The sequence below is a fragment of the Malaclemys terrapin genome, chromosome 2 (genome assembly GCF_027887155.1).
Source record: "Malaclemys terrapin pileata isolate rMalTer1 chromosome 2, rMalTer1.hap1, whole genome shotgun sequence".
NCBI classification, from domain to species: Eukaryota; Metazoa; Chordata; order Testudines; family Emydidae; genus Malaclemys; species Malaclemys terrapin.
Window position 1 is genome coordinate 218,862,429 of NC_071506.1, and position 27,781 is coordinate 218,890,209.

Here is a 27,781-nt window from a genome sequence, read left to right on the forward strand (position 1 = left end):
TTCTTTTTAATAGGGGCTCAGTCAACTTGATGTTAATTTGACCATTTGTACTGCATCATTCTGATTGATTGCAGTTGAATTTCTTGAATATGAGTAATTTTACCAGGTGTCCTGTATTCAGCATAGGGAAGTATGTTCACCCTATGCAAAATACAATCTGTATAGGGTTTTGTTGTTTTGCTTTGGATTTTTCTGTTCTTCTGTTATGTATGCTTTAAGTATAGCCATTCTAGTCAATGTATTTAGATTTCTTAAAATGTAAATATAAGCTATAATGGTCCACAATATATGCTGTATACATGTCTGTAAATCATTCACTTTTAAATGCACAGAATGTGACAATTAATATTTCTACATCCACGTGTTCTGTCTGTTATAAAAACTATTCCGAAAGGGCAGAACATTCTACAAACAAAATGAAATTATGTATCACATATTTTAGTGAAAATGTATTAAATGAAACATGCTTATTTGAATTAAAATGCATGTTCAAATTATCTACATTTAACATGACAAGGAGGAAGGGAATATGTAATGGTGTGGTGTGCTGGCTTTCTGGCAAGACGTCAGTCATGAAAAGTAAAGCCATGAGTGAGCTATATGATCGCCCCAAATGAATGCTTATGAAAACCTTTATACCACATATCGTCATACTCTGTACATGCCACCCATTCTATATGAAATGACCCAGGGCTGAAGCCTTTGGGCTTTGCTTAGGTGCCGGACTGTGGGACTCAGGCTTTGGCTTTTGCCCCAGCCCCAGGACCCAACAAGTCTGAGCCAGCCCTGGCGACCCCAGTAAAATGGAGTCATGACCCATTCTGGGATCCCGACCCACAGTTTGAGAACCGCTGTAACCCCTGCTTCCCTTGAGCCCTACTGTACAGATCTTGGAGGGAGCAGAAAATTATAATAAAGTTTAGAAACTACCAGCTAGCCCTGAGCTGTTGCAAAATATTGGATCTGAAAGCTAGTACTGGGCCAGATCTAAATAATACCCCGAGTCCTGCACCTCAGACCAATGCAAGTTTGGGGTCAGCTGACAAATTTGGAGGCTGCTTTAAGCTATTCAGAAATTTGAAATGTTAGAACTACTTCTAGTGAGAGAGCAGTGGTGAAGGGCAGTGAAGCAGTCAAAGATTCAGGATCACTTACATTATTCAGAATCACTTGGCTCTCGTATATCACCACAACATTTGTGGGGTCTAGGCATTTACGCTGCAGCTGTCATCTTGAGACATGTATATGAAATGCTGTAATATATACTGTATGTGTCTATCTACTGCATTGTAGTTATATAAACTCTTGTATTCATAACATTTATTTTTCAAACAATAACTGGTGACCAGATAATGTACTATAACATGCAATGTTTCATCTTCTGCTACATTTATATAGTAAACAATTTGTTTCTAACTGGCTGTGAATGTTATGGCCATCTTTTTCAGTTTATATCACACCACATTTTAATAGCTTCTGTATTTGTTGATTGACATATCCAACAGTGGGTAGGTTTTAAGGTACTTTCTAGATGTTTTTCCTCTAGAATCAAGTTTTTCAGATTTCTCAACCCTTTTCTTGTCTGGTAGGATGCAGTGAAAGCTGTGCTATTATTATTTAATTAGGAAACAAAAACTATATTTAGTGGCAGGTATGGGTGATTCAGGGCACACGCAATCCACCCCAAACCTTAACAGTATGGAGATACAAAGTTTTGGGGAAAGACTTATCCACCTTCATATTGCCTACAACATTGCTGATAGCATAATTAAGGCTAAGATTTAGTCATGGGTATTTTTGGTAAAAGTCATGGACCAGTCACGGGCAATAAATAAAAATTCATGGCCTGTGACCTGTCCATGACTTTTACCAAAATACCTGTGACTAAATCTCTAGTTCTGGAGCCCCGCTGCTTCAGGGGGCCCCTGCTCCAGTGCTGGGGGTTGACTTCACCCCAGCCACTGCTCCCAGGGACCACTCTCCAGCAGCTCTCCAGCTGCTATGTGACCACTGCTGCTTGGGCGGTTCCCAGGGAACCCCCAGGACAGCTGCTCGGGCACTCCCTGGAGCCAGCCACACCAGCCACTGCTTGGGCGGTCCCTGTGCCAGCTGCCCGGAGCCTCCCAAGCAGCAGCTGGTGCGGTTGGCTCCGGGGACCACCGGAGCAGCTGGCCCCGGGTGGCTCCAGCAGCAGTCGGTGCAGCTGGCTGTGAGTGCCCAAGCAGCTGGCCCCAGCCAACTGCTTGGGCAACCCTGAAGTCAGCTACACCAGCCGCTGTGGTAGTCACGGAGGTCATGGAAAGTCACGGAATCCATGACTTCTGCGACCTCCATGAAAGAATCGCAGCCTTAAGCATAATCCAGTACTCCAGAATGCTTTTACTTCCATCTCCATCAGATATCCAAAGAAATCCCAACTTCATCTGACTTGCTCTTTAATGCGTAACCTTAAAAGGTTTTATATTAATATTAATATGCTTTTATATTAATTATATCAACAGAGCAGCACATATGTCATACAGTCATTGTATTTGGGAAGTTATTTTGCTGTAACACTTCTGAGGTCACTGTTAAGTTTTTATTTTAAAGTGTACTCCATGCATAAAGGTAGTACGGAGGAAGATATGAAGACATTTGTGAAAGGACCCAATGAGCTGGCTTTTGAGGCTGCCACCAGTGGACGTGTGGAGAGAAGTAGGACAGTGGTCTGATAGGCGGATGAGTAGATAAGTAGGGAGAAGCTGTGTTCTGAGGAGATTTAAGATGGAATTTGATATGGTAGAAGAGAGGGAACTAGTGGAGGACTCAAAGGGTGGGTGTGGGAGTGTTATGGTTAGAGTGACAGGGAAGGAAGATAATCTCAGCAGTTGTTTGCCTGGATCAGAATGGAGCTGCCTTGTTTACATTTATAGTAGTCTCATAGTAGCACACTTGTGATTACTAAGATGTCTGAACCACCAAAGCTGCATCCAGGTGCCACACCCGAGCAAAATTGTAGCTCAGTGTTTGTGAAGGATTCTTAATATTTTGTCTGAACATCTGGGCCATTTTGCTTACTGAAGAAGTTCTAGTTGACATTCCTGAGTAATATTTTTTCACTGTAATCTAGAGACTTTTTATTTTCTTCCATTTACATTTCTATACTGTATTGTAATAAGATTACAGTTATAATTCACATAAACTAAGAGACATTTTCTTATTCAATTATCACACAATTAGCATCATTTGGTTCTCAGTAAAAAGTTTAATATATCCTAGACACCACAAAAGATGTATGTTTGATAAACAGAAGAGAAGGGGAGAAATCCAGTAGGGAATTGTGATGTGAATGCATTATTTGTTTTTTTTAAAAAAACACTGTGTAAAAGAAGAGTTCCTAATTTGTCATTTCAGTAGGATCAAAACTATACTTGAAAAGACTTCAGATGCCTTTAAACTAGCTTGCCTTTTTGTGGAAGTAGGAAGAAGGTTCCACACTGTTTTTTGAATCTGTTCATTCAAGAGGTTGTGGTCTAATCAGATGATAATTTGTCCATGCTTTGGTTAAGAAATGGAAAAATTATATACACTAGGAAAACAGGGCAATAAGAAAAAAAAAATGGAGCTGAAATCATCCATAAAAGCATGACAGGTTTTTAATTGTGGAAGAGGGTTACAGATCATAGAAAGATATAGCTGTAATCAATTTGTAGCTTTTAAAAGATGTTAACCTATTGATGCCAAAGAAGTAAATAAAAAAGCCTTGTTGATAGTGATCTCAAACTTAATATCACAGTAACATATTTTTCATGTTTCTTTTTTAAAAAAAATATTAAAGGTGGAAAAAACTCAAATAAAAATATTAAGTAGGTCGGGGTGAAGGAGGTCTTCAACCAGAACTGCAAGAAGTTAGTGTCGGAAATGAAAAAATGCACCAAAGGTTCAAGAATTTGAGAGATTCCATTTTGGGTCAACCCTTGCTTTGCTTATGAGATTGGACAAGATACTAGCTATGGCAATACATAGTATGGAGACTGTATTGTCAGCACCATAGTTAAGGCAGCATTGTGCTTTTCATTTCATTAGGGATGAAAACAAATATTTATCATAACCAGGATGACACCACTTCCTCTTAGGGTACAGATTTAATTATCTAGAAAGTCAGAAGTAAATGTATTCAATAGCTTAGGCATTCAAAAGTTAAAATGATTCCTTTCCAATGCTTTTGAATGCCTATGCTACTGAATACATTTACTTCTGACTTTCTAGATAATTAAATCTGTCCCCTAAGAGGAAGTGGTATCATTCTTGTTGTTATGTTACCCATTTAAAATTTTAGGACTGATATCTAATGTTTCTCTGAAACTTTCTAATTTACAAACAGATGTCTTCTAACACGGAAATTTCATGACATTTCAAGTTACAAAATGTAGTGCAAAGAGTAGTTGAAGGCAAAGAAAGTCCCTTTCTATTATGATAAAAATAAACATGTACAGTACTCTTCATCCACCCCCCGAAAAAATCAAATATAGAACACCTGATCTGAACATCTAAGAACCCTTTATTCAGACAGGCAATATAGTATCTATCGCTTCGAAGGAAAGAGGGAAATTTTTTCCAAATGAACTGCAGGCTCTGATGTGGACACTTAAATGTAATGATACAATACCAAGTCTCCTAGCAAAGCTAAACTTCTCTGATGTTTTTTTCTACTGGCTCTATTTGCCATCTTTGACACTGTTGATATTTCCTTCCTGGATTTGAGACTTTGGTCTCCTGCCTCTTGTGCTACCTCACTGAAGGCAACTTCTGCATCTCCTTTGTCATCACAGCATCCTTCCTTGTCTGAAAGTAGTGAAAACAAACTGAAAAGACAAGTAAGCAATATGATTCTCACAGTCAAGCCCTTAGCTAGCTTCCAGCCTTCTGCTGGAGGAAGAATATTTTATTTTCAATGTGGACTTTGTCATAAAAAGAGCTAGTTGAATAATTTTCAATAGAGCAGTTTTCTGTCGGAAAATAGTTTTGTTGAAATCAAAATGTTTCATAGGAATGTGTTGATTTTTGACAGTTTTCCTCAGGAAAAAGTTGAAATGAATTTTTAACTCTTGTTTTGATAATGTTGAATTTTAATGTATTACAATATTGTATTTTATATTTTATATTGCAAGTTTTGAGAATGAAACAATTTTACACTTTATAAATGAAACATTGCAGTAGATTAAAATCAATTTCTTTTTCAGAATTTTCATTTCAAAATTTCAACTTTTCATTCCAATTGAAAATTGTGGAACAGAAATTCCATTTTCCAATCAGCTCTAATCATGAACTTCTCTCTCATTATTCTTACAGCTGAAAAAAAACTCTTCCTCTTGACTAATCTTGTACATCTCCTCTGACCAGTATGTGCAGGAAAGGAGGAACTGTGACAAAATGGCATTCTGATGGGAAAAGGGTGCATGATATGTCCCAATGACGTGTCTAAAGGACAGTTACTACCAGTTAAGAATCCATTTTAACACCTTCCCCGAAAACTGCTCCAACCCATTTAAAAATAATAGGCTAACAGTTACACTCACAGGTACAAGTGAGGGCAGCTTTGTAAAAAACATTGTGAAAAACACTCAACACTACCGACTTTTGAAAATGGTGTTTTGAAAATCTCAAGAGGGGAGAAAGAGACCAGCAGAAATCCTTTTAAATTCCTTGCAGAAAGGCTGTTCAGGCTTTGTGCAGGAGGCAACTGCACTGAACCCTTTTCACTATATCATCATCTATCTTCTTAAATAATTGTAAATTAGAGAAGCTTCAAGCTTCCCATCCGATAAAGTACATTGCTACCAGGGTGTACGTGACTGGCTCGTGTTTGGTAAAGTAGGTAGTGCAGTTTGTAATAGCCATGGCTTTCAATGTACTTTGATTTTTTTTTTTTTTTTTTGCAACAGTGTTACTTACAGGTTGTCCCAGTACATCCTGCAATATTTTATTTCGTTTACTTACTGAGGACCATCTCTATGACAGACACAAACATGTGCCTAAAGCACTGAAGAAGGAAGTATCTTTCCATAATTATTTTTAGCACAGGATTCACTTAAATTTTCATAATTATTTAAGATAGTTTTATATAGAATTTTACAGTTTAAATGAAAAATGATAGTCAGAGGCCATGGTAAATTAGCTATTTTGCCATAGTATTGCAGTTCTTGGGGTACTGTGGGATGTGGACACATTCATCTGAGCTCACATCACCCTGAATTGGGTATTTAGTACAGCAGATTCACAGCATCAGTCTGCTAAACTGGAACAATTTGCCGGATGATTTGCTGCTCTTACATATAACATGCTACTTTAGGAGTGAAATTGAGGCAGCATATCTCTCATTTCTTTACGCAGTTTAGAATTCCCTGGTGAGGGTCACTAATCTGCAACCTGGTTCCTTATCTTTTGGGGACAAATCGTTGTAAGGATGAAAAGTGAATGCATTGAAAGTAAGTTTAAAAGAAGGGTGAATTTTGTAAGAGAAAGTAACCTAATACACTAGAGTGGATAAAGCACTGGAAGTATTAATAGGGAAAAATCCTACAGTGACTGGGGGATAGCTTGCATTATTTAATAGATTCCAAGTTCCTCTTCCATATAAAAACCCGGGGAAAAGGAAAAGTTGCAAAAATCAGTTGAAATTCATCTGCAGACCCTCACCATCTTATGGCTTAGTTATTGCAACCTCTCTGATCTTGCTGAATTCCCCACCCCACCCCTAATCCACACAAATCACAGTTACTGACTGTCTCCCCTTTAATGGGCTCCCTGGTTTCTTTCATATCAAATTCAAGGTTATTTTCCTCAGTCTTAAGGCTCCTCATAACTCTGTGTGTTCCCTGCTTGTCTGGTCTTGTTTCGTACTGGGTCGCTTCCCTCCCATTCCGCTTTTCAATGATGCCATTTGTCTGCTTCTCCCTGCATGTTCTTGTACATTGCTTCTTCAGCAGGAACCATCACCAATGAAGTACTCCATAAGGCTATCCTACCCTATTATTCTTCATATCTTTCCTCAAGACCCTCTTCTGTTTTAGAACATACAAGAAATCAGCCAGGTAAAGATAGTTAGGCTGAGCAGCTGCCAGGGATAGGATGCATAGTTTTGTAAAGTAACAAAAACAAACAAACAAAAAAATAGAACAACAAAGCTTTCAAATGATTCCAAGTCATCACATTAGGTATATGCTATGTGAATATATTATTTTATTACCCTCATCCTCCTCTACCCCCACTCTCACTGGTTTAGGGTTACCATACGTCCGGATTTTCCCGGACATGTCCGGCTTTTGGGGGCTCAAATCCCCATCCGGGGGGAAATCCCCAAAAGCCGGGCATGTCCGGGAAAATCGGGAGGGCTGGGTGGTGCTCGGCCGGGGCCGGCGGTGCGGGGCCGGGGGCATGGTGCCGGGCCGGGAACTAGGGGCGCAGTGCCGGGCGCGGGGCCGGACGGGGAGCCGGGGGCGCGGGGCCGGGCCGGGGTCCGGGCTGGGAGCCGGTCAGCCGGGCCGGCGGGGAGCCGGTCAGCTGGGCCCGCGGGGAGCCGGGCCGGCGGGGAGCCGGTCAGCCGGGCCCGCGGGGAGCCGGGCCGGCGGGGAGCCGGTCAGCCGGGCCGGCGGGGAGCTGGGCCGGCGGGGAGCCGGGCCGGCGGGGAGCCGGTCAGCCGGGCCGGCGGGGAGCCGGGCCGGCGGGGAGCCGGTCAGCCGGGCCCGCGGGGAGCCGGGCCCGCGGGGAGCCGGTCAGCCGGGCCGGCGGGGAGCCGGTCAGCCGGGCCAGCGGGGGCCGGCAGTGCTGGGCGGGCCGGGGGTGGTCGGCCGGGGCCGCGCCTCCTCCCCCCCACACCCCCCTTACCTGCTTCAGGCTTCCCGCGAATCAAATGTTCGCGGGAAGCAGGGGAGGGGGCGGAGACTTTGGGGAGGGGGCGGGGTTGGGGCGGGGGTATGGGCGGGGCTGGGGGCGGGGCCGGGGGCCGTGGAGTGTCCTCCATTTGGAGGCAGAGAATATGGTAACCCTACACTGGTTTGTTTTTCTCACTTGTTGCTGTCTTATTTCAAATTTAACTGTAAGCTCTTTAGGGCAGAGATGATGGATTCCTATGTACAACAGGGACCCAGTACTGATTGGGTAGCACAGCAATAAAGTCATTGGCAGAGAGGGCAGCAGTCAGCTACATGGAGAAAGAGTTACTGCACAGCCACCCCTTTTGTGTCCTTTCCCCGTACCACATTATGGGCTCTTCTGGCAAGGGGATGAGCTTTCTGAAGTCAATGGGACCACTCACATGCTTAAAGCTAAGCACATGCTCAAGTATATTGCTGTATCAGGCCAAGAGCATTCAGCACTGTGCCAGCCTGAGCCCTATGGCCCTTCTGCTGCTATCCAACAACAGAAGGGCACAGAAGAGTCTGTTGTTCTTCTCTCTCATCTAATAAACTTGCAAGTGCTGTAGATCATCTCAGTAATGGAACAACAGCTTGTGAATTGAGTGATTTTTACGTAAGAGAGCCAATATGAATCCTTGTGGTGGTGGGGAATAATGACTATGTTTCAAATGAAAAATATCCTCCAGAATGTTCCAGGAGGGTAATTTTTACATGGTGCATGCACACACAAAAATTACAGCACAGAGTGGAGAAGTGGATTATAGTGCATGGCATTGATTCTTCAATACTTACCCTCTGGGATTCATTTTGAATTAAAGCTGAAAATGAAAAGATAAAAAAACTGGAAAAAAATTTTACTGAACTGCCGTAAAGGTCATATATAATGTGTTGCATTAAATCACCAGAACACATATATAGCAATCAGTGGCAGCAAAAGTAAAAATATAGTCTTGCTTAATAATTTGACAGATTTCATCACAAGAAATGGCATGAGCTAAGCCAGAAAAGGGAGAAGCACTAATTTTATTGTACAGGGAGTAGCGGAGGCATTCTGGCATGGATGAAAGAAGAAAAGCATTGTATCATAAGTTAGACCTTTACCTTGCATTATGTTTCTTTCTACCCCAGTGGCAAACAAACTGTTTTTCTGCGGGGGAGGAGGGAGAATCCCCAACACTGTTTTATGTTGTTGTTACCTCTCAAATTTCCTTGATGGGGAAATAGCTTTAAAATATATATTTTTACTTTAAATTACTGAAGTTCAGTTGAAGGATGAAAGACAAAATTACAAGCATTATAAATATATCTAAAGAAGAAGTATGAAAACACAAGACAGTTTAATTTTTCCATTTGGTGTGTACATGTTGGAGTGTTGACAGTACTATTGACAGAATTCCCAGTTTCTTGTGTGTGCAGTGGCCAAATATTGCTTCAGAATTGCTTTAATTCACTTCACTGATGTTACAAACCCAAGTATAGACATTCAAGATCTGTTAAACGTGGCTGAAGGCAGAAATGAAAGGAGGTAGATACTCTCACTTTAACTTAGTAAGTTATATGGGGTTTCTTATAGGACTCTTAGGATCAGTCATATAAATTAGAGATGTTAATAGCCTACTTTATAATCCAGTCAATTCCCAGTGCCAGGATTGGATAGTTTCTTACGATACATCTTGCATTTTTTTCCAGTCTATTTTAAAAGGCACAAAGAGATTAGGGCTTCAACCATTAGTCCACAGCTTAAGGTAAATCTCCCATCAGGAACTGTTTTCCATTTGGACTAATTTTTCCTTTACTTTCATTCCATTAACTTCTGTTTATTCTTCCGTGTACTGGAGCCTCTCCCCTCATGTGACTGAGCAGCAATGTTGCGCTTACTAATGCTTGGAAGCAGAAGTATGGATACTACCTACCATGCTGGTTGACATTTCAAATCCCAGGGGAGATATGGTCTCTACCAATCCAGTCAGATGACACTTGAAGTCCCTTCTAACCCTGTGGTTCTATAATTCAGCTAACACATATGTTGTGTCATCGGCAGCATATTCAAGCCAGGGTCTGAAAATGCTTTTTAAGAGAAGTAGAAAATGCACCTAATAGTCAGCCAAACTATCTAGCCTTCTCTGTTAGTTTAGTATGATTCATATGCTGGCCTCATAGCTGGCACTGCTTTGCCCTCCCCTCCCTTTATGTGGCTACCTCACATAGTAGCAAGATACTGCCCCAAAAGGGTTTAACGGTATTTTTGGTGTGATGTAGTTCCCATAACAACAAAGAGACAAATAAGCATTTTCTTCCCAAACAGTTCACGTCTTGTGAGGATTTTTAACTGCTCACACCTGGGTCTCTGCAGCACTCACATAGATATCATTTTTTCTGGGAATTTTATAAGGATATTTAAGAGGAAGACAAAATGTTCTAACTCGGGTCTTACTCAGCCTATGACCACACAAACCATATGCCTTCTGCTTTACTCTAACCAACCATATAAATCTTTGTCCTTCGTAAGCAGTGAAATCCACTAACTTTTATAGTCAAAATTGTTGTTGAAAAATTAGTTTATATAGTATGGTATTTGCAACAAATACAGTCACACCTGGCTTGAGTGACCACATAAAAAGATCATCCAAGTTCTATTGACTTTTTTGATTTTACCCTAAAGGCTCAAAAATCAAAAGACAAATTAAAGACCCCAAAATCATCATTTTTTTTTAAACTCATGATTTTGAAGTCTAGTGCATGATTTTTTTTGAGGCCTGACACATAATTCTGAACACTGAAATGATTGTAACACCAGCAATATCATTTGATCAAGCCAAAAAGAAATAAAAAACTAAGTAAGAGTACCAAAGGAAATAACAGCTCATCCTCAAAAGCCTAATTCATAAATGTGGAAGGAAAAGAAAAATTCCAACTTGAACCAATGGATGTAATCTCTCTGTTTTGCTTCGTTTAGTGGTGGTTGAATTTACAGTTGAGGACTTTTACCTTTGGCTAATTGTTATAGTAATAAAACAATAATACATATATTTAACTCAATTAAAAAAAGTCCCTGGCACTTAACAATAGCTATCAAACTTGCAGAATTGCACGTGTCTTTTCTGACAGTCACTACAGTTACGTATGGGCACAATACACAGAATGTGGAATTCTACTAAGTTATCACCTCCTGCTTTATCTGGTTGCAGAGAAGATTGTGCGTTGACTGCAGCTCTCAGATAACACAATGTAAGACTGCTGAAGTTGGCATAGATCTTTTAGGCTTTGGAGAGGACGCCACTCACTTTTACCGTTAAAGAATATCGTCACATGCAGATTCAGGCACTGCATGAACGAGTATGACTATCACATACAGTCTGCTTCCTACGTTGCACCTTCTGTGAGGCCATGAACCTGAGTGAGAGCATTGGTATGTCTTGCTTCCATGACAGCATGCAACTTCTCCAATATGTTGTGTTTCTTCTCATCCACATATGCAGTGTTATCTGCCAGATAATGATGTTGCTGCTGCTACTGAAATTGGCCCAGTGTGCACTAGCAGACACTTAATCAGTAGCCTTGGAGCTCTTTGAAGGTTTTGCAGCTTGGCAAAGATATGGTACAGGCTTTTTTGAGGGGGGAATTGGTGGCATCTGCCTCTAGGGAACAGCAAGAGCCATTATTTTTCAGAAAGCCCACACCTTACGCTTGGGGAAAAGGTCAAGCCCCAGCTTCTTGGCACATGTAGAATTCAGTAATAGGGTATTGGGTTTGTATTTGGTGGTACTTTTGGGCCTTCAAAATACATTCGGAATGGGCTTCCTGAGTTGTAATGACATTGTGTCTCCTGCAGGCAGTGCTCTACCTGAGTTATACTGCTCTTGGGTTCCCACCTGACCTCCGCATATACTTATGACTATATTTATTTTATGAATATGCAATACCCATTTGTAAGGGTTCTGATCCATGGCTAATCACCATCTCAAGTTGTGATATATTTCACAACTTGCCCAACAAATATTCCCCAAATAGAATACATTTAATACTATTTCTCCATTATTTCATGTCCTTCTCAATGATGGACTTCTCCCTTTCCAACCCATTCTGTTGTTTCTTGTGCAAAGTGCTTATTTATTTATTTATTTAAAAATAGCAATACATTCTATAAAACTCTATGACAAGAAAATGACTAAATTCCTGGAAAGTTTTAAAGGACCTGGAATTTGTGTTCCACAGGAAATTCTGAAATTTTGAAAAAAATTAGAACAAAAAGGCAAAATTTTGAAATCTCCCCTGAAATTAAATATTTTATAAAAGTTCATTTCTAGTCAATCAAAACACTTCTTTTGATTTTAATGTTTTTTTTTTATTTTACTTTTTTTGTAATTTATAATATAAGATTTTGAAATAGTCATTTTGAAACAAAGAGCATTTCATTCCAAAAGGCTTAAGCGGCATGTTTTGGCCTTATCAAAATGCTTATTTTTTAATTTTTTTCCTAAATGAAATTTTGTCTGACTCACATGTTTGGATACTATGGTATGTGTCAATTTTGATGAAAAAAATTGTCAGATTTTTTTTGACCAACTCTACTAATTATAACAAAGAGATTATTGAAGCTTAGCTGTATTAGTCACAGTAAGGATAGAACTGCTATTTTCATCTTCTCTCTCTTGTAGATTTTCTGATCTAAACAACTGCATACAAGATTTCCTGTTGTGAATATTTTTTGACCATTGTGTTTCTGGTACATGCATAAACAGAAAAAAGCAAGTTCTTTTATCTTCTCCCAAATTATTTTAATTTGAGGCAGAAGGTATTTTTACACATTACATTCATTGTGCAAACAAATATTGAATGTCTGGCTGTGCTAAAGTGTACAATGCTGGGTCCGGGAACTCTGTAAAAGGACATTTTCAGTATAAATAGGGAACATGGTAAATAGTTACTTTTTTGGCAACTAATATATTACAGAGAATCTTTAGACTTGAAAAATAACTACAGCTGGACTAACAGAGAAGCTGCTAAATGGATTTCCTGTAGACAGAATAAGTGAGTCATTGTAGATGTAACTTTTTTGCATTTTGACTCTTAATTACAAACACTTTTTTTGTGGTATACTTATGAGATTCTAATGAGTTACAATTTAAAGCTGGCCACGAAACAGAATTTCTGTCCCATGAAAAATGAGTTTGCAAGATGAGTTTTTGGTGGGGCGGCAGAGGGGGGAGAATTACATTTTGATGTTTCCAAAATGAAATACGCTCCCGAGACTGCCAGGGAACAGGGAATTCCATCTGCTGGATTACCTGGCTCTGAGGCTGCCTGGACTGTTCGCGTCCCCCTCTGCCCACCTGGCAGGCTGCCCCACTCCTAACTTTTCCTTGGAAACCTGTCTGGTTTCCTGCCAGCTTGCCCATTTGGCTCTTGGGCAGCCCACCTGGCTTGCAGCTCCTCATAGCTCAGGTCCCAGGACTCCAGGGTCCTCTGCTCCAGGTAGACTATCCTGGAGCCGGTGCTCCCAGTAGAACTGGGAGGAGAACAATAAATCTGTTTTACAGAGAATTTCAAAATTTTGGTTTTTCGTTCTAATTTGAGCAAAACCAAATATGAAATATCTGAATCCTCCATGCAATGTAATTACTGTTTTCTGGCCAGCTCTAGTCATGACTAGAGCTGGGTGAGGTAACTGATTTTTTTGGTTTGCTGGAAATTCCAATATATTTTATATATATAAATTTTCTATCCAAATATTATGAAAAAATTGGCAAATTGAAAAAATTCCATTTAAATTCAACCAAATCAATCTGAAATGGATTTTTCCTATTTTCCTAGCAGAGATAGTGGCCTCCCTTTATAGCCTCTAGCCCAGTGCTTGGAGCACTTACCTGGGATGTGGGAGACCCAGGTTGAACTCCCTGCTGCCTGGTCTCTCTCAATTTCTCTTGTTCAAGCTGTTCCACTTTGTTTAAATAATTAGTCATTGGAGCAGGGATTGGAACTTGTGGCTTCCCCATCCTACATCAGTAGCCTAACCACCAAGCTCTTACTCTTTTCTGGGTCCAATGACTATTCTTTGTTATTGTGAATGACTATGACTTGCTATTGTGAATGACAATGAACAGTAATTGGACCCGTGAGCACTCTAACCACTGGGATAAAGGTCATAAATATCTCCCTATCCTTCACCACTAGCATCACATCCCCTCCCCCCATATATTTTTTTAGCTGAAACTATTAAGTGAATTCATCTCTCTTTAGCTTGCGAAATCTGAGAGGATCACAACCTAATGTTGGAATAACTGTTTTGGAGTTAAATGCATACTACCCCTTGATCTCTCACATGAACTGCTTTGATCATCTCAAATTTTCCACTCCCTGACAACAATACACATTTAGAATAAGAGCCTATACAGTGGCCTGGTTCTGAATATTACTTCCAATTCCAGCACCTTTGGTTCCTAAACTTGGAAGAGTTTTGGTTTCCTATGGAAATTGTGGTTTACCCTTCAGTGTGAGCCTAAGTGGGCATATTTTTATCATTCAGGATGAGGAGTGTCCATGCCTTCTGACAATAAGCTAACAAGTCTTGACACGTTCTGTCAGACTTCACAACTCCAGAGCATAATTGACTGCAGTTGTTCATGGTTGTTCTAAAGCAAAATATTTCATGCAACTGGAAAGCCATGGTATATATTCGTTGTTCCTGTTTTTAAAATACCACCCCACATATAACCCTTATATTTGCAAAACTCTGTAAATAATCCCTCACACAATCCCAATGGTCTAAGTACAATGCTTCGCATACCTTTCCCAGTAGTTACCAAGTGGTATGTGAGATTATCACAGTTTTTTCCATATGCAGTTCTTAGGATAGGATATAGGACCCATAGAAGTTGTGACAGTGATTGGAAAATGCTGACTTTCCAAAATTTTCTACTGTAAATATTAATTTTCCCATTTGATATTTGGGCTAAATCCTGTACTCCTTACACAGGCCAAAATCACAATGATCCAGAGACATTCTTGTAGCTGCTTGAAGCACTTGCTCTCTGGCTCTGGACATCGGAGCTACAATTCATATTCATGAGTTCCCAACCAATTCTCCCATCAGGAGCGCAAATCATATATCTAGCTTTTTAACACATGTTTTAGGTAATAAGGAAAGAAACCACTACATACATATTTGATGAAGTTTATATCTTGGCAAATTCTTTTAGACTTGGAATAGTACTGGAAGTTGCAATTTTGTAAAATTCATCCAATATGGCCATTGTGTTACTTCCAATTTATAACCTTGCGTTTCATTATTTATTTGCACACATGGAATGTAATTGGCTGCGAAGCATTCCTGTGATACAATTTATTTTGTGTATCTGTCTAAGAAAAAGTATTGGGCATAGTATAAATTCTCCCAGAATAAACAAACATAGTACATCAAAACAACATGACAATTAGTCTATGGACAAGTTTATAGTTGATTTGTAAGGAGTGCTAGGAATCCAAGAAAAGACACAGTCCTGTTCCCAGGAAGATCACTTGGGAAAACTTTCATTAATTGTAGTAGATGCAGGACTAGGACTGAAGGCTGAGTGAAATGGTTCTTAAAATGCAGAGTTACTTTAAAATGAAAACTTCTTATTCAACAGCTCTGGCCCCTGTGAATATTTGGGGTTGTATCTACTGATGTTAGTGACAAAATAAGGTTTTACTACTCTACTCCTGTTAGGCTTGTGAAGCTAACATAGTTCAGATGGAATGAGCTGGATTCTATCTCCTCTTGTACATCAGCAACAAAATTGTTTAGTAAACTCCATTCAGTTCATATGCTTTAGAACTTTTGCTCTGTCATGTAAGTTTTGGATTTTTTAAAATATATATTACATCTACTGGAGGAATGGGAACTTCAGGTGGCAGCTTTCTTGCTAGAAAACAACTTGAAAATTCTGAATAAAGGATGAAATCAGAGCAGTGGGACTATATTAGTGAAATTTGCATAGTAAAGAAAATTGCATATTCACAAAGCAGTTATTGAAAAATAACTTCAGCATGGTTATGCAAATTCCTGCACTTTGATTGGTTAATAATGACTTTCAGGCAATCAGAGTACAGGGACTGGTATACTATGTGGTTATTTTAAAAATAACTTGATGCTGCAAATCAGACACCTTCAATCAATCAGATTGCAGGGAACTGGATAAAATCTTATGGTGATGCTTCAATAATTTAAAAATCCCTGTGCTCAGAAATGACTGGAGCATGGTTGCTGACACTTAAGCCATCCTGAGGCAGAGAGCAAGCATGGAGAATTTCAGTCTAAATCTTTGGCAAAATTGTCAGAGAGAAAGCATGGGCTTATAATGGAAAGTGGCAAGTAACCTCAACTATGGGCATTGCTACCTTTTCCACCTCTATTACTATTCAAAATGTGGTACAGTTTTTGGCTTTGCCATTAATTAAATTAACAAAATACCAATCTACAGGTTTGGAAATAATTTCTGTGTAGGATGGATTTCTGCTTAGAAGAAACCCTTTACTATTGGTTTCCCATTTCCTTTGTTGGACTAATCCTGAAACAATTTGCCCTGGCATTAGGGCTGGGGCAACTCTACCAGTTGACATCCGAGGAGGGATGTAAAAGTGGTTTAAGGACACATTTGGTACAACTGTGTTCATTCACTGGTGTTGTATTGATAGAACCCAGGAAATTGTGCCCTTTGGCGCCGATACAGCTGCTCAAGCTTGGGATAATTTTATGTTGCCATAAAACAGAAGGACCTAGTTATCTAGACTGATTGGAAGGCAGGCCATGATTATTAGGAATCTCATGAAAAAGAGAGTTTGTGTGGCATGTGGATTCCAGGGTTAATGGGGAAAACTCATGTAGCTTGACAGGTTAATGCTGATATATAGAGGCCTGGTAGAAAGATATGGCCACCAAACTTTCACTTGTTGCTCTTGCAACCATGCAAGAGTGTGATGTAGTTGATTTAGAATTGCAGATACCATTGTCAATTATTTACTTGTATAAAATATCTTAGGAATGTTTGTTTTTCATTTAGAAAATTGCTGTCATCATCTATGTTTAGAACTGATTGGAAAATGGTAGCTACATTCTGCCATCAGTTTTGAAAGAAAATTTAAAAAAAAATGAAAAAAACTTGGACTACAAACTGAAAAACAGCTTGGGTTTAGATATATAATGCATTTTTAGATTGTCAAAACCTAAATTTTGGGGGAGGGTTGATTTTGGGGGAGGGTTGATTTTTCATTGAAAAATGGAACATTTAGGAGGAAAAGAATGTTTATTTTGGGGGGGGAGGGAAGGACACCATTTTGAACTGGAAACAAGTTTAGATGGAAAATTTTGTCAAGCTCTATTTGTATAGTACTGCCCCACCGTAATTTTGTTGTATTAAATCTAAATCTATTACTTCCTAATATTCAGATGCTTCACCTGCATATTTATAGAAACCTAGAGTTGAAACAGCTTTGATCTCTTATTTTTTCATATTTTCCTTTATTTCGGTACTATGAATATTAAAAACTAAAATTCTGATTATTCTATATACACAAAAGCTTCTTTTGTACTACTGTACTAAAGGCTCCATAGCACATTGTATTCCAAAGCTGTTCTTCCACAAGGACGTGCTGAGAATTTTTGTTTGTTTTTTAAAAAGCAGAGGGCCTGTAAAGTTAACTTACTTTTAAAGAGACCTGCTTGGTGTAGAGGGCTCTGTTTTAGGATAAATGGCTCCAGGAACAGAAACCTCACAGATTCAATGGAGCAATACCCATTTATACCAAATAAGTATCTGGCCCACCTTGACTAACTATTTGGTGATTCTTGGCTGTTTAACTCTACATGTGTCTGAATAAATTGATCTAATGGGAAATTCAGTTAAAAATGAATACATGTGTAATAATAAATGAGGGTATAATGGTGGCCTAATACTATGTAGAAAAAAGCCAGTCTAACTCAGAGTGCTAATCAATTGCATTATCCCAGATGTTTCAAGTACTGTGGCATATGTTGCTGCTGGAATAAAACCTTCATGACGTCCTGCATCTCAAAAGTGTTTTACGTGTGATCATAGCAATTGTATCCATGGCCAGAAAAGACAGAAACAAACAAGTGAAAAGAGACTCTTCAGCAAAGCTAGTAACCCCAAAGCTAGTATGGGAATTTTATCTGCATAGGGAGGTTTATGTTCAGTAGGAGGTTCAGTTGTGTCACCTGATGGGATTTAATGTAATTTCTGTCTATTTAACTTTTGTCAGTGATGCTTATAACCCCTTTTTGTCGCGGTAGAAACCCAACAAAATAAATAATAAATTAAATAAATATTTGGAAGCAGCCAGTGAGGGCCACCTGGCAAGGATAATTTACTTGATATTTTCACTGTGCAGTACACCACCAGTTAACCAGGCATCAACAGTCAATTTTAGAACCTAACCCCAAATCCACTGAAATCAATGGAAAGACTCCCATTAACTTCACTATTTTTTGGATCAGGCCTTTCATCGGTAAATGTGCACTCAATATAACAAAGACAATTGAGGAGGCAGATGAATGTTTCTCTCTCCATGACCTGCTGTCCTGCACATGCTACTTTTGTAAAAGTGCATAGCACCTTTCTAAACTACAAGTTAAGGTAACGTATAGGGAAGAGTTATAAAAGAAGTAGAGAAATGGAAATTGTGAATGCAAAACCCTACAGACAATTGCATTCAAACTGACACAAAGGGGTGCCAGTGTTACAGGAATGGCTTAGAGCCCTGCTCAGCAGGGCAAGGAAGCATTAGTATTGAGCCATGAAGGAGCCCAAGCTATCCTTACACACTAGCCCATAGCCCAGTCGGTCTCTAGGGTCACCGTGAGTAATCTTTCAATATATTCCATGGTAAATGAAAAAAATGACTTGGACCATCATTGTGCCCATCCTTTTTGGCTCAGACCCATCTCATATTAACCAATATGCTAAATCTATGCATGCTGTCTCTATATTCTGCAGCCTCAGAACAATTTGAAACTTGAAAGCTGGAAATTTATCATCTCTAATGGATGCTCTCAGAAGCTGGAGAATGGCCAAAAGGAAAGACTGGGGGATGGGGAGCTCATTACCATCAAGTGGAATTTTCTTTCATTTTCATAGATGTTAGTACTTACCATATTTATCACTACTCAAAGCCCAGATTTCCATGTGCTGTACAGGGATTCCTGTTTTTATTAAAGGAAACATAGCCAATATTTAAAATCTGTTTTAAAGTTTGTGTTGGATTAAACTTCAAATCACTTAAGAATAGAAATGCTCAGTGTGTATGTAGAGTAAAATGCTAAGGAAAATTATTCATTCCAAATTTTGCTTTTCCAGTCAGGTATTCTAGTTTAAAGAGACTCAAATTTATATAAGAAAAGTTTAAATGAAAATTCAAGTTTGAAAAAATTCTATTTTATTTCCTAACAATACCCATTACAATAAATGTTCTTCTTTAGCTATTTCATTGGTAGGCTCCAATATACTGTAAATGGTATCTTCAAAAGAGAATTCTCCATATTTTATCATTTTAAAACTCATTTCCTTTAGATAAAAGTACATGTACAGTACATAGAGAGTAATTTTAAATCATACTATTTAAAATCCAGTGTTCGATGCTCAGCTGCAGCTCCTAACATAGCATGAGAAAAATATATTTTGCAACATGCTTTTCTAAGTGCTAAGTATGCATTTTAATGTGAAATGGGAGAGCAGACAGCTCCCATGTTCTTAAGCTACACTATAAGCCCAGAGGCTCCACCACACTGCAGCTGAACTGCTCTTAAAATGCATCGAGAAAAGCTGCAGATTAACAGTATTTAGATGCACTGGTTTGATGTAATTTCAGGCTGCCTGAATTAATGTTCTGTGACAAGCCCTCCCTTGCAAACCTTTAGAAGCAAACTGTTTCTTTGTCTACAGTTTTAAGCTTGGCTACAGTCTCTCGTAGATTCTGCATTGTTTCTCACATATTGGTTTTTGGACAAAGTCGAATCATCATCTATGAAGGACTAACTGCCCAAAGGGTATACACCCAATTGCTAGTGGTTTATTCAGCTTTGACACTTCTCAGTGTGATCCTAACTGCCTTTTGTAAAACAAGCAGGCAAAGGAAAGGCTCAAGAGACTTTCTTCTATTCATTTCTGTAATAGTTTTTTTGCCACGGGAGGCTTAAGAAGATTTGTACTGCCTGCTTTCTTTTCATTAGCAGTGAGTGCAATGCTGTTGGGTAAGTTAATGTGCTAGACTATAAAAAGAAAAGCACAGGAATTTGAAAAATATATAGTTCCTCATTAATCCATTTTAATGTTATTTTTCTTAACTCATTCAGTATAGGATGCAGACAAAAATAAACCAAAGTGTAACAGTTAAGATATTTTCTGTTCTGAGCCAGAGAATTAGATTCTAGCTTTAGTCTGTTTGTTGAATGCAATACTATGCTTCACTGATTTTTGGCAGGAGCATGTTAAAATTCTCATTATTAGACTGACAAGGAAACCTGATTGAATTTTCAACACAATCATTGTCTCTGTCATGGAATGTAACACTGTTTAATAATTCTTTGTATTTTTATATGCAACAAAATAGACCAGTCTTTCAGGGGCTTACTGTGACCACCACGTTGCATTAACCTGCCATGCTTAAATTTCTGTTAGATGTGTTTACTTTTTCTTTTCCTGACTGTCTACTTGAATCTGGGAAGGAAGATTGGGCAGATTTGTTAGTAAAAGCTACAACTGTAGTATACAAATTCTTATTGTGTACAGTACAATAGCTATTTGGATCATAATCACTTCAAAGGTTAAATTTGGCTCAGAAATAGAGGTACTTCAGCACTGAGTTTTATATGTTAGTATAGTTAATGTAAGATTATATTGTCTGTACATATGATGGCATTCTTTTTGTATTTGTACTGTATTATCACCAATATAATCACTTTCCCAAAATTTCAGGACACATAAAATTCCCCAGGAACGTTACTGATAACCAGCAAACGTAAATTAGTTTTATGGAATAATGCTTTCAGAAGGTGAATGATACATGTTAAACTCTACATTTGATAAATTAATACAGGTCACTCATCCAGTACATATATACATTCAGAAGAGTGACTCTAATGCTAAATGGTAATAGTCACTAAAAGAAGATTGCTACATCACTGAATTTATTAATCATACTGCTCATCAGCAGCAAATTGAATCTTTTTCTTTGATATTTTTTCCTCTTGGTGTGCTATGCATGTTTGCTGTGTTTGCATTCCAGAGATATGCCCAGAATATAACTCAACCACTCTACCAGGAAATAGAGACAAAAATAATTACCTAGAAAAATACTGAGAACTCCAAGGAAACATTTTTGCGAGAATGATGCTTTTAAGAGAGTGAGCAAAACAAGTGTGACCTGAATTTTAGACCATAAGTTCAAGATCTATAAAGCAATTTCTTAGTAAAATATATACCAATAAACAGAAATTTTAGAGCAAAGTTTTATTATTTTTCCCAGAGTGTTTTTGGTGGTGTCTTTGACATTTTGAAATATTAAAGTAGAGATAACTTTTGATAGATTTGACTTACCACTGTCCTTTATTCAAGAAATCATGTTACCACAGACCATACTGCTGTCAGCAACTCTGCATACCTGATGTCCCACTTGCCCATATATGCATTGTATGTTGAAGCACTGCCAGAAAATATCATAAATCAAGAAACAAATTATATTCTTGCTTATGTTGTCTTTGAATTTGCATGCATACACATAGTTACAAATAATCACTCACAGTTATTAAATCCTTAAACAACTACAGTGGCTTATAGATGATTTCCCTGAATTCTATTTGTATCATTTTATAGGATGGAAGGTTGACTCACTGGAAACTGTAATGTAGATCAGAGCCTAAAAGAGACCATTACTCATGCATAGTTATATAGAAAAGGAAACAAATAGAAGTGTCATGCTCACCTCAGATTCTCTCTTCCCTCCCCCCCCAGTAAAATAGAAATAATATCATTCATTTCTTAGAAAAGCTGTTTTAAGTCTCAAGTGGATAGAATTACTTCTTTTTAAAGATATGACACTTTATTGGCTTTCTAGACAACATGCCACTTTCCAAAGTTGTTCTACAGTGGTCTATTTCTGCCAGCTACAGTAACTCAGCAATTTGAAAAACCAGGCTACTCACCTGGAAGAACCTGGAATGAAATCCTCGCCCTATTTCAGTCAGTGGCAAGCTCCTCCCACTTCAGTGGAACCAGGATTATTATTTACTCTCTAAACTAAAATGTGGAGGGGGGAAATAAGCAAGACTTACTAAAATGAAATAAGATTATAGTTTTTAAAGCCATGCAAGCCTGTGTGTACATTTATGTTTAAAAGGAATTCAGCAAGTAGTTGATTTCCCTATTCCTTTCAAATGTTTTTTGGCATGCTTTGCATTTTAAAAGTCCATGTACAAAACAGTACATCAAGAATACTATTGATAAACCAATAATCATGATAGATGTACCTCTATTGCTACATGCATTTACTGAAGGCATCATTGCATCATTCCTTTGAAAGGTTTAAGCTTTGCTTGTTGATTTCTCCTCATAATAATAGAAAAACAAACACAGTGCCTTGCAGCAAACATAACCTGTAATAATTTCTTGTACAGAGTATTTTTAACAGTCTCTAAGGGCCCTGTTCAGCATTCCTTTAGTCACTCAACTCCCATTGAGTTCAGTGGGCATTTTGAGGATTAACAAGTGAGTAAGGAATACTAAATAGTGCTCTAAGATAAGAGTTTATTCAAATGTGAACAAGCCTTTAGGGCTACATTTTCAAACAAAATTATCTGATTCTTATGTACAAATGAAGTTTGTGCTCACATTAGAGTGTTTGTGGGCCAAAAAATTGGCAGTAGAAGCTCCTACCATCTTAGAAACTATTATTTTGACAGTGTGGGCATAGACTGTTCCTCTTCAGATAAACACCTTCTCATTTTACATAGCAGTCCATAAAATATTGCCGCTTCATTTTATCCCTTTAAATGACTATGTTCCAGGGGGACACATTTGAACTATACTTAATTTGAAAAACGAAGTTTAAAGTAGTTTCTTTGTATCCCACTGTCAGTTTGACATGGTTCATATTTTACTTTTTTTTTTTTTTAATTTTTTCTTCTTGTACCAGGATGATTTTGTTCCCATTAAAGGCCAGTGGGGCTTGGCCAGCCCCAGTTCCATTACACGGTCACTTTAAGAAAACAAATGTTCAAGGGATCAGCAGACAAATTGGGAATGGGGGCCAGGTGTTAATAAAATGGCTACCTCCTGAATGACAGGATAAAACCAAGCTGTGAGGTGACTGGGGAGGAGGGTGTGTGTGACAGTCAAACACTGTGCTTGGAGCATAGCATCAGGAGAGTAGGTCCCTGGAATGGGGACCTGAACTGCTGGGCTAGGGAAGTCTGCTTGAATCACAGTACAGCCCCAGGAAGGAGGGTTGTGAGTTCCCTGAACCCAAAGGAAAAAAAGTGTGAGTGTCCAGGGCCAGAGCAGGACACCTATTTGAAAGACTCTCCAGGGAGGCCAGGAGCTTCAGTGGGACTGGCAGAACTCCACAGGTCAGAAGGAACTGGTGGGAGTGAGGGTATTGGGTACCTGAAGCCCTGGAGCAAAGTGAATTGGAGACCCTCAAAAGGAAGGTTTGGACCTGAAGGCTCAAAAGAGTCTATATTAAAAAAAAATTGATAAATTAGACCCTAAGGAAAGGGGGATGTTACTTGCCCTATTCTGAGCTGTAGAAAAGTTATTGGGAGAACCAGAAGGGAACTGAAATGTCTGTAGTTCCATGCCATGCCACAAGGGAGTGTGCTCTGAGACTGCAGTCTGCAACTCTCCCCTAAGGCACACAGATATAACAGAGACAACAGGCTGACTATGCAAGGGGGAAAGTGAAACAGACTATATTCAAAGTCCTGTCAAATTAGCAAAGAAAGCAACTTGAAAAAATAGAGAAGCTCTTTTTCTCTCTAACCTCTTTCTGTTAGTGTTACTTGTAATTATAGCAGGTAAGAAACTTTCAGACCAAGTATGATTCCGAAGAGGCTGGTGTTCCTTTAATGCTGCCCACTATAGGCCAAATCCTAAAATCATCATCAACATATCATTGATGTCAATGTAAGGATAGGGTCAACATTGAATAAGGATTTGGCCATAACATACTCAGCAGGGTTTCAGTCCCATCTACAACAAGACCACTAGAAGGGGGGGGTAACCTTTAAAAATAACCCATTATCTAGCTCATTAAACACTCCTGGGCCACAGAACAGTCTGTTCTTTTTTTAAGCAAGTAAAGTTGGGGAATCTATTTAACATAAACACTTCATTTTATTCGTCTGCAGGCAAAAGTGTCCATTCTTGACATTCTTAACTCCATTAGGAAATTGTTGCCTGTTAAAATGTAGACAAAAGGATAGTGAAGATCTGAGTGGTGCTTAAAATATTAATCTATTGGTTATGGATTATGATGTGGATTACTACAAAGTGGATGGAAAAGTGAGAGGGGATATTATTAAGAGTAAAATTTGCTCGATTGGGATTAAGAGGATTAAGATTGCTGAAATAAGAAAGAAGTGTTTAGTGGTGGCGAGAAGATGAAAGAGGTGGTTCTCTTTCTTTTCTTTTTTCTTTGAAGGTGTGAGCTCTATGGAGGAGATTTGATGTTTGCATTTTGTGGAGCAATGTTTTACAAGCAAGGAGATTAGTTCTCGCTATGCCAGAGAGGTGAGAGATCCATGTTTGGGGATAAAGAAGAACAGGAGTACTTGTGGCACCTTAGAGACTAACAAATTTATTAGAGCATAAGCTTTCGTGGACTACAGCCCACTTCTTCGGATGCATAGTGGGCTGTAGTCCACGAAAGCTTATGCTCTAATAAATTTGTTAGTCTCTAAGGTGCCACAAGTACTCCTGTTCTTCTTTTTGCGGATACAGACTAACACGGCTGTTACTCTGAAACTTGTCATGTTTGGGGATGTTCTTCTGTGATGGTGGTGGAGTTGTACAGTACTACTCTGAGGAGGTGGGAGTTTCACAGGGAGTAGAGATTTATTTATTTTGGGGAAATGAGAACTCTGAAGGGGACAGTCTGAGTCCCTCTAAATTAGTAATTTGGGGGTTGTACCTCTGTTTTAAGAGGTAAGGAAGTCACTGTGCAGCCCCTCCTCGATAAACCCAATACAGCACACTAATGATATGGCCAACTCCTGGCCTGCATTGAATCTCCTGTTTTGGGAAAAGCTTTTTGAGAAAGCTGTTGCAGATCAACTCTGCTGATTGTCAGAATCTTCAGACTTCCTGTGTCCTGGTCATCCAGGTTTTAGGTCTGTGTTAGGGGATAGAAAGAGCACTGAGTGTTTTTTTTTTGTCCTGGCAATAGACTAGGACAAGATTTCCATAAAGAAGTTGCTGGAATTGGTGAAGTGTTCCATACCTTTATTCTTTAAAACCCAGCTAGGGAACAGCTGTTTCCAGGCAGGTTCTGCTGTTCCTCTCCCTCTTCTGAACCCTTTCCTTTCTCTACTCCTCAGTCTCCAACTCCCTTCTCACGGGAGCGTCTCCCTGCACCTCTGGAGCTATTACAGACTGCAGGAAACATAAAAGTGCTGTTACTGTACTTTATCCTCTCACACTGTTGGGGTGCTAATGACAGGACAGTTTCTAGATGTCTCCCATGTCAGGTGGCTGACTCTTTTCCTTTCTTTCTCCACCACAGTAGGAGAAATAGAGCGAGTATGCAGGCTGTGTATGCAGTAAGTAGGGTGGTGTAAAGGGATCTGTGAGGCATCCAGAAGGATGAATGGCAGAGACACAGCTGAAGTGAAACTTATAAAACATGCATTATATACTTTAGTTATTTACATTCTTTTTCATAACTTGGGTACCTACTTCACAAGAAGCAGTTTAACCTAGAATAACTCATTCATTACCTGGCTAAAGAATGTATACAAAAGTATTTGCCGAGTCAAACTAGTTTGTGAATAAACACTACAGCCAGATTTCAAGGTTCTGAAGGCTGGTTGCTCAAGAAAGATAGGAACTTCAGTTCAAAGTGATCTTACCTCAAGGTGGTATTACAGCTCTAATCATGGTCTAATATCAGCACAGACTTCCCACAGGGGCTTAATAGAAAGGGTTAGCTAGATTTTTTACCTGTAATGTGTCTCTATTGCTACAGAATGAGGGGTTGTTGGTGAACAGCCAAAGGGGTCCAGGCTGGTGACAAGCTATTTGTTGAAGGTGGTAGCTTTATTTTCTTCGCTTTGATGGTGATTCATTGACCAGTTTCCTGTTCATAAGGCTCATGTCGACCAGTAAGAATACACTGGAACTGAAGTATTTTCACTGTTTGTGATTCACTCTAAGATAAGCCTTTGCAAAGCTTCCCAGGGGCTATCCTGCCTGGTGGTTGACTCCTTGGCTAGCTTAGCATGCTGCGTGTTCCTTTAACATAATGGTACGCCCCTCTTTGCTAAGTCCATTTTTGAAGTTTTCTGGTTTGTAAATGGAGTACCACCATACTTTTTTGTTTTTATAAATGTTTTTAATCCTTTATACGTAAATATGAAGTCACTAAAGTAGAACCGGCTGTGAATGTTACAATAAAATATTTTTCATTGGAAAATGCTAATTTTTCAATACCAAAACATTGAGGAAATGTATGTGTTGATGAAACTTTCATTGGGAAGATTTCGCAGATGCATGCTAGCCCCATAGCCCCGTGGTTAGGGCATTCACTTGGCATATGGGAGAACCAGGTTCAACGCCCTACTCTGAATTAGGCAGAAAAGTGTCCTAACCATCAGGTTATTAATCAGTATCTCAGTCTCTCCTGGTGAAGCTGTTCTACTTTGTGTAAATAATAACACTGGTCTACAATTTTTGAGAAGTCGTCTGCTTCAGAGATAAAATGTGCTATTTATTATGTATTTTGATGTGCTGAATTCAAATATGACAATTAAAACAACTGATTGGTTACTGTTTCTAAGATATTTAAGTTTTTACATTTTATGTCTATGTATATTGTGTAGATAGTAGAGTTTTAATCATAAATTGTAAACCTAGGTCTTTTCATGTGTTTATGGTTGCTTTACATGATAATATTTCACCTGTCCTGTTTATGTAACACTTTAAAAATCAGCAAAAGGGTTATATAAATAAAATTTATTATGAAACAAAAGGCAAAAAACTATTATGTACATAGTTTAGTCCTATTCAGTGTCTACTCGGCGCTTCTTGGCTTGTCTCTTGTATTCATTAAATGGAGCATCTCTTGTCACTGTCCAGCAATAGTCTGCAAGCATTGATGGGCTCCATTTGCCCTGATAGCGTTTCTCCATTGTTGCAATGTCCTGGTGAAGTTGCTCGCCGTGCTCGTCGCTCACTGCTCCACAGTTCGGTGGGAAAAAAATCTAGATGAAAGTCCAAAAAATGTATCTTTAGTGACATGTTGCAACCAAGGCTTTTGTATGCCTTGAGGAAGTTTTCCACCAACAATCTGTAGTTGTCTGCCTTGTTGTTTCCGAGAAAATTTATTGCCACAAACCGGAAGGCTTTCCATGCCGTCTTTTCCTTGCCACGCGGTGCATGGTCAAATGCATCATCTCGAAGAAGTTCACGAATCTGAGGACCAACAAAGACACCTTCCTTTATCTTAGCTTCACTTAACCTTGGAAATTTTTCACAGAGGTACTTGAAAGCTGCTTGTGTTTTGTCAATGGCCTTGACAAAGTTCTTCATCAGACCCAGCTTGATGTGTAAGGGCGGTAACAAAATCTTCCTTGATTCAACAAGTGGTGGATGCTGAACACTTTTCCTCCCAGGCTC

General features: G+C 39.0%; 1 protein-coding gene and 1 long non-coding RNA gene across 2 annotated transcripts in view; one reads left to right on the forward strand and one right to left on the reverse strand.

The window, feature by feature from the left end:
- Positions 1–4,788: 4,788 nt before the first annotated feature.
- LOC128832517 (uncharacterized) lies at positions 4,789–19,091 on the reverse strand. Its single transcript, XR_008443990.1, has 3 exons — positions 19,048–19,091; positions 8,691–8,716; positions 4,789–4,844 (listed from the first exon to the last, which is right to left on the reverse strand). It is a non-coding gene; the product is annotated as an uncharacterized LOC128832517 (long non-coding RNA).
- A 673-nt stretch (positions 19,092–19,764) lies between these two features.
- Positions 19,765–27,781, forward strand: part of ZNF385D (zinc finger protein 385D) — a 358,005-nt gene continuing 349,988 nt past the window's right edge. The window contains exon 1 of the mRNA XM_054019980.1: positions 19,765–20,145. Coding sequence (XP_053875955.1) covers positions 20,136–20,145 — 10 coding nt within the window. The 5' untranslated portion in view covers positions 19,765–20,135. The remainder of the gene's footprint in view (positions 20,146–27,781) is intronic.